A 7098-nucleotide genomic window follows, 5' to 3' on the forward strand; every position below is an offset into this window, starting at 1 on the left:
ACATAATCGATAATAGATATAGCATTGATAGATCACTATGATAGAACATACGATAGCAAGTTAAAAACAACGCTATAATATGTCTCAAATATAATAGCTTTTAGAAAACTGCTATCGTATAGGGAGGACCTAAGATAGCTGGGGCAGACATAGCGGTTTCAATAACGCTAACAAAAGCATATAATAGCTGTTTTCTTACGCTAAGAACGGCCATTTTTCTTGTAGTGGCATTGCCTTAATCAATTCCTCCGGAACTTCTTCAGCGCTGCAAGTAACAAAGACGTATTATGGATAAACATGAACATTACATAACACACAGATCGATGAAGCTGAGTGACCACAAGGCAGCCTCACCAAGCAAAAGCTGAGCCTTATGTCTCATAAGTCTATTCTCCAGAAGTCGATGTCTTATATACCTGATCCATACCTATAGATAATCGAGAAGGCAATGTTAACATTGAACAAGAAAGAAAAAATTAATGTTAACATTGTATGGTTCACCTATCAGAGCTAGAAGCTATGTGACCAACATCAGAATCACTCATGAAAATCACCAAAAAAGCCACCAAGGCTTTCTTCCCTAAAACCATGTTTCTCGTTCAAAGACCTCACTCTGACGAATATAAAGCTAGCTCAAATATCAATGACCTTATGGAAACACAAAAGCAGATAAGAAACAGGCATGTCTTGTTAATTAACCACATCCCTTTCCAATTTTTTTGTACAATAAGTATTGGCTATTACTCATCAAATAGATCCGAAATTCTTCTTCTTAATGTCTTGTTAACCCTACCGATCTTTCACATTTTTTTTTTGTTTTGAACTCGAAGTCGAACCATGGATGAGAAAATATACTTATGATAAACATTCGATTACCGTCGAATTATGTTTGATATGTCCGAATGGGTGCAGTATATGGAGCATTAAGAAGAAGAAAATATGAGTATCTTACAAGAAGTTTTTAAAATCCTACGTTGAAGGTAAACTCTTGAGAACTATTTAATTTGAGAAAATGAAGATTGTATGATTTGTTACGAATATCTAAAACAATTCTAAATGGCTGTTTATATAGACTTATTCTTGGGTTCACCTCTAGGTTCACCAACCAATAGGATTGTGTTATTTAATATTTGATATCTTTTAAAAAAAGAAACAAAATATTGTCAAATTATGTTATCTTTTTAAAATTAAAAGGTAAAAAGAAAAATAAAAAATAGTAGTAATTACAAAAAAAATATTTTTAACGTCGTCAGCAAAACATTAAACCATAAATCCTAATTCCTAAACCCTAAACCCTTGGGTAAACCCTAAATTCTATGATAAATTTTAAACTCTAGGATAAATCTTAAACTCTAAATCAAAATCAGTAAACACTAAAACACTCAAGGGTTTAGGGTTTAGGATTTAGGGTTTAGGGATTAGGATTTAGGGTTTAGGGATTAGGATTTAGGGTTTAGGGATTAGGATTTAGGGTTTAGGGATTAGGATTTAGGGTTTAGGGATTAGGATTTAGGGTTTAGGGATTAGAATTTAGGGTTTAGTGTTTTGCTGACGACGTTAAAAAGATTTTTTTTAATTCTTTTTTCTGTAGCCGCTATTTTTTTTTTTACTTTTTTATTTTAAAAACATAAAATAAATTGATAATATTTTGTTTTCTTTTTTAAAAGATATCGAATTTGAAATAATGAAATTCTATTGGCTGGTGAACCTTTAGATTCACCCTAGGGGATAAACCCAAGAATAACTCGTTTATATAAATGTTGTATTGGATCATGTGTGGAGGAAGGATGGGTGGACAAAACATGTAAGATATTAGATATGCAAAAAAAGACACAACCGGGGAGGCAAGACAAGTGGACAAGCTAGGGAGATATGTTCATGTCTCCTGTCTTCAAAATCCCACCAAATCTTCCGGAATTTTCTTCACCAGACTCTTCTCTATATGATCAATTTCCCAAATCATATATATGAATGTGTTTATCTCTGTTTTTTTTTTTAACTTATTTTTGGCTCGTTATTCTTTCATTTTTGTGGCTCATAGAAATCAAAATTTATTTTCATACGGAAAAAAAAATCATGCTTATTGATAATCGGATAAACAAAAAGACAAAAACACTCTATAAATTATCTACAAACCCACCGCAATATTATTTGTTCAGTAAGCTATTTGGTCCTAAAACAAAAGTTCTTTTGATCTCCATTTGCGACTTATAATCCTTTTTGTCTAAAACAATTGTTATCACCTGATGAGATGTGTTGAAATCTCGAATGTGAAGATTACCAACTGTTTAGAAAGTGTTCCACTCATCAGATAAGTAATGAAAGGTCCATGTCTTGGACGTTCGTTATAAGAACACAACAATATATTGATAAAAACACGGATCACAATGCTATAAGAACATAGTTTATCTTTATATTAATAAGAAACAAAATGTTTTTTTTATCACAAGAAACAAAACGAAATGCAAACTAAACGACAATAATTTATTATTTTAAACGACAATAACTTGACACTAACGAAAATCAAAGCCATTCCTCTTCATCACATTCCAGCATACATCCTCTAGAAAAGCCTTCCTTGAACCACTCCATTACTTAAGCAAGAAGGGACTGGAAGCAGCTCAAGTGGTGGAACCCCAAGACTTTGGTTAACAAACTCGTGACTCATGAGCTCCTCCGCAGTGGCTCTAGCCCCCGGATTCCGCTCTCTACATCTCCTCACAAAGTCCCTAGTCATCTGCGATAGAGTCCTCGGCACGTAATCACTCCTTCCTCTTATAGTAACCCCCATCATTTCCATCACCATGGTACCTAAGGACCAGATATCAACCGCCGACGAGATCATTCCACGTGGCCCGACCGCCTCAGGAGCCAAATACTCCGGATTGTCCTCGAACAAAGACCCATCCACTGGATCAGGTCCATTGGGTTCCTTATCCGAACCGAAGTCACCAAGTTTGAGCTCGCAAAGATCTTCCTGAGCGTAGCTCGGGAAGATGAGTATGTTCTCTGGCTTGAGATCACAATGGACATAACCGTGTTGGTGAAGATCCCTGATCCCTTCAAGAACCTGAAAAATGCAATAACCGATGACGTTCTCGGGTAATGTCCCACCGGCTTTGGTCAGCATGTCTTTGAGTGAACCATGCGGTGCGACTTCCATGTGAATGGAACAGACTTTCACGTTGAAAGGCATAGTTTCATAGGAAACGGTAGGGCTCGTGGCTCTCACGGTGTTGAAATTGATTGAAAAGAAGCGATCCATGATCCTTACTTCTTTCTCGAGATCCTCTGAGTATTTGAGGAAAGATGTTTTCTTAGCCATGAGTAGTCCATCGCCGTTTCGAACCAGGGTGACATAGCCATTGTTGCCTTGGCCGAGAAAGCCTGGTTTTGATAATGGAGTCTCGTCTAAAAACCACGAACCATACGACATGTTTAGAGTAATGGAGTCTCGTCTAAAGTACAGAATTAGGGTTTTTTTTTTGCTCGAGAGACTTGAGATATTTTGAAGATTGCTTTCTAAAGCATTACATATATATATATTAGAAAATTTGATTGGAAAGTAATTAAGCTGGGTTTGACTTCAGTTGTAATTAAGAGTGTTTTTGCATATATGAAACAAAATTATATGTTGACCGGAAATTAACTTGTATGTTCAAAGTCAAGTGTTATTTTTGGCCCATTATTAATTTTTGATATTCAGTCAAATTCTTCTTTTTTTTGGCACATTATTTATATATGTTTGAGATATGTGTTGCTATTAGTCAATTAAAACTTTTGGCACACTTTTTTTTTGTTGTAAATAAATCATTTTAGTATTTTATTTATATTTGCTATGAGTTCATTACTTGTTTAGTATTTGATTTTCGAAACGTATAACCAAGTATATATTCTTTTCCAAAAAGCTATAATCTTTTCAAAAATCCATTTTTAATTCACTTTTACTGTTAAGCTTTTCAAAAATCCGTTTTATCAAAATAATTTTATATAAGAAATATATATCCATAGTATTTTAGCTAAATATTTGACACTACATATTGACTTATCTTTATTTTTATCCTCAATCCGTCCATCGGAATATTTTTTGGTAATAGCGAAGTTACTGACCTACTTTACAACATAAAAACACATCATTTGTATTACCTATAGGAACTAACCATTTCCATCGGTTCTTACTTCGTTACAAACAAATGATTAATTTGAAAGTAAAAACATAGTGGTAAAAGTAATCGAGAGACAGTTCAAAATTTTTTTGATACTGCATTATATTATAAACTATGGGCTTTTCAGCGCGGAATATCGTTATGTTAAGTATGATTTTTTGGATGATGTAATTCAGTGGTTGTGTTTATTTGTTAAGCGAATTATATGGTATTTTATTGTGTTATGTATTAGATAAGTGATATGTTAATATATTATTTGTTTGTTTTTTCAATAATGTTTTGTTGTGTGTATAGTAGCACTTGTTAGTGGTGAAATGAGTCTCTGATGTAAAATATATTGAATTTCAGTAAGTTTGCATTTATGAATTTGTTGATTCTAAGATAAACGGTTTCGACATCAAAATTGTATTTTATTTTTCATATTTTGGATCATTATTCTTGTAAGATGTTTTGTGCCCTCTCCCCATAGTTGGACCTTGAGCTGTCACCATCTATGTATATCGTTTACCTTTCCGGTGTAAACGGTGTGCGGTGTTTCTAACCATCACCGGAAAAAAACTTACCTATGTTCTCTTGTTCTTCGTCGCCTTCTTCTCTGATGAGATTATCTGGTATTTGTTGTAGATCGGGTTTATGAGTTCCTACTTGTGCGGTTGTTTCTCACGGTTGGGTTAGAGTTTAGTCATCTTTGATGTTGTCTTCCTCGTCGTTGGTCTGCCGTCGATAGTCCCTACTCGTCTTTGTTTTCAAGATCTAGTTTTTGGTGATCTGACTTCTATGCTCTCTTTCATAGCTTCTAGACGATATTCCATGGTTTGCTGATTTTGTTTCGTCTCCCTCTTCCCTCTATGTTTTTTCATCTCGTTGCAGTTTTCATCATTGCTCGCATCTTTGGTGGCGCTTCCTTTCGCCATGTTTGTCAGTCCCAGTTTGGATAGTAAATTTCTCTGTGTATGATTTGTGGGTTTAGAAGGTTGTTTCTGATCTCAAGCTCAGGCTTTGGTTTCTCGGTGCTTTCCTCCCATCTCCCTCTCCTCAGGTTATTTCTTTTCTTCCCTCCCTTCTCTTGGTATAGGTGTGCGGAGTTAATCTCTTGGAGTTTTGGTGCCTTCTATCTAGAGCTTTGTGGTTCTTTGATGGTATGAGTAACTTGTTTATGTTTGTTTAGTTTGTGAGGTGTTTCTTATCTCTTAGCTGGTGGTTGTGCTTTTGGTGACTTAGGCATGTGTCTTGCTGCTTCATAGTGATTTTGGCATTCCGATGATTATTCTTCTTTTGATTTCTTTCTTGGTTCTTTCGTTGGTGCTTGATCACGCTCTTTTGTGTTCGGGGATTGCTTTGTCTCAGATTTTATCTTTCTACAATTTTCTAACCTCCGTTTGTTGTGGCCAAGATACTCTATGGTAAGGCGAGGTAACTTAGTTTTCGTTCTTGATCTCCTTTCAGCTCCGGACCTTTATTAAATTAGTGTTACTATGATATTTTAGTTTTCTCTGTGACTGTGACTGAGGAGGTTTTAGGTTTATAATTATGTGTTTTGCTCTAATTTTTTTCTTAGTTTGGTTATTTTATAAATTTTAATAGTAAAATAAATATATAATTTATAAATGAAATATTAGTAAATAATAAAAAAATAATGAATTAATGAAAATATATGTTATAGTAGTGACTAAATTAAATATTTAAAATATATTTTACTTTTTTTATTCATCTTGAATTTTAATGATTAATAAAATAGATTATTACATTTTATGTAATGATGGTTAGTGCAAAAAGGTTTAGATAATTCACAATTAGAAAATGGCGGACTAAATTGGAGTAATCTAAAAAATGACCTAAAATATAAAAAAAATAAATAAAGACACATGTCATTAAATTCTCCTTCTATATGTCAAAATAAGAGAGAAAAGTTTACATATTGATAGCCTTAAAACATGACTTGCATTTTTTTTATAACACTGGCTTCTATTTCAAGACAAAGAGTTTGTGGAGCCTCAACCGAGGACTCACTGCAACAAAGACAAAAGTCTAGAAAGCAAGGGTCCAGTAGACATCATAAAGGCGAAGTGCACTAGACATGACTTGCCTTTTGACACACCTTTAGAGAAGTAATGCAGCATTTCTAATACGAGATGAACGAGACATAGATGGAGAATATTCAAATACACTTGATGCTTGTGCTTTATACTACTAACCCAACTATATATTGATACAAGATTGCAATACCAGCCCCACTTTCGTAAAAATAATCCACTGAGCAAAACTTGTATCGAATATGAACTTAATATATGCTATGAATCATGAAGTGGATGATCCATAACCTAGACCATACAAGTTCAAGACTAAAGTTCATTGGGGGTTTACATCCAGTTATATGGAAGACCCATTCAACCTTAATCTTTATGAGTTTGACCATGTCATTATGTAGAATATCTTTGTAATCAATTCTCCGTTTGACTCCACCTTGTATGAACCACTATATATAGTGGTGTAAGCAATAAGAAATATACAACACATTCTCACAAATCTTCTCTCAAATCTTAACACGTTATTAGCACGAGACTCTCTCCACCTGAGCAATCCCATCCGCCGGCGATCATCTCTTTTCCGGCCATCTCTTCCGGCCCTCAGCCTTGCTCCGCCGGCCAAGTCTATACCTCTCACGGTTTTCCGGCCAGCTCCTCCACCTCTCTCTCAACCAGCTCATCCGCGGATCAGCTCTCTCTCACGGTGGTCCATTCAGATCAATTTGGTGTTTTCTAAAAGGTAAACTAATCTATCCATAAAATCTAAGAACACCACATATCTGAATCCTGATTATTAGATCTATTTGAATCATAAAACTTATAAAAATCTATAGATCTAAAATTATCACAAATATTAATCTTGAATCTAAGATCTATATGAATCTTGATTCTAAAATTATTTGAAT

At 34.4% G+C, this 7098-nt stretch overlaps 1 protein-coding gene across 1 annotated transcript; it reads right to left on the reverse strand.

The window, feature by feature from the left end:
* Nucleotides 1-2563: 2563 nt before the first annotated feature.
* On the reverse strand, nucleotides 2564-3436 carry LOC106320610 (serine/threonine-protein kinase BCK1/SLK1/SSP31-like). Its single transcript, XM_013758987.1, has 2 exons — nucleotides 3115-3436; nucleotides 2564-3009 (listed from the first exon to the last, which is right to left on the reverse strand). The coding sequence occupies exons 1-2, from the start codon at nucleotides 3434-3436 to the stop codon at nucleotides 2564-2566; spliced, it is 768 nt and encodes a 255-aa protein (XP_013614441.1).
* Nucleotides 3437-7098: the final 3662 nt, after the last annotated feature.

Source organism: Brassica oleracea, unplaced genomic scaffold (genome assembly GCF_000695525.1).
Source record: "Brassica oleracea var. oleracea cultivar TO1000 unplaced genomic scaffold, BOL UnpScaffold00982, whole genome shotgun sequence".
Lineage (NCBI taxonomy): Eukaryota > Viridiplantae > Streptophyta > Magnoliopsida > Brassicales > Brassicaceae > Brassica > Brassica oleracea.

What these genes read in the sequence shown, in the direction of transcription:
- LOC106320610 (XM_013758987.1), bottom strand. Translation starts at nt 3,436, where the DNA reads ATGTCGTATGGTTCGTGGTTTTTAGACGAGACTCCATTATCAAAACCA. An exon ending in AGACATGCTGACCAAAGCCG is followed by an intron (nt 3,010 to 3,114) that starts GTGGGACATTAC and finishes ATCTCAAGCCAG; the next exon opens with AGAACATACTCATCTTCCCG.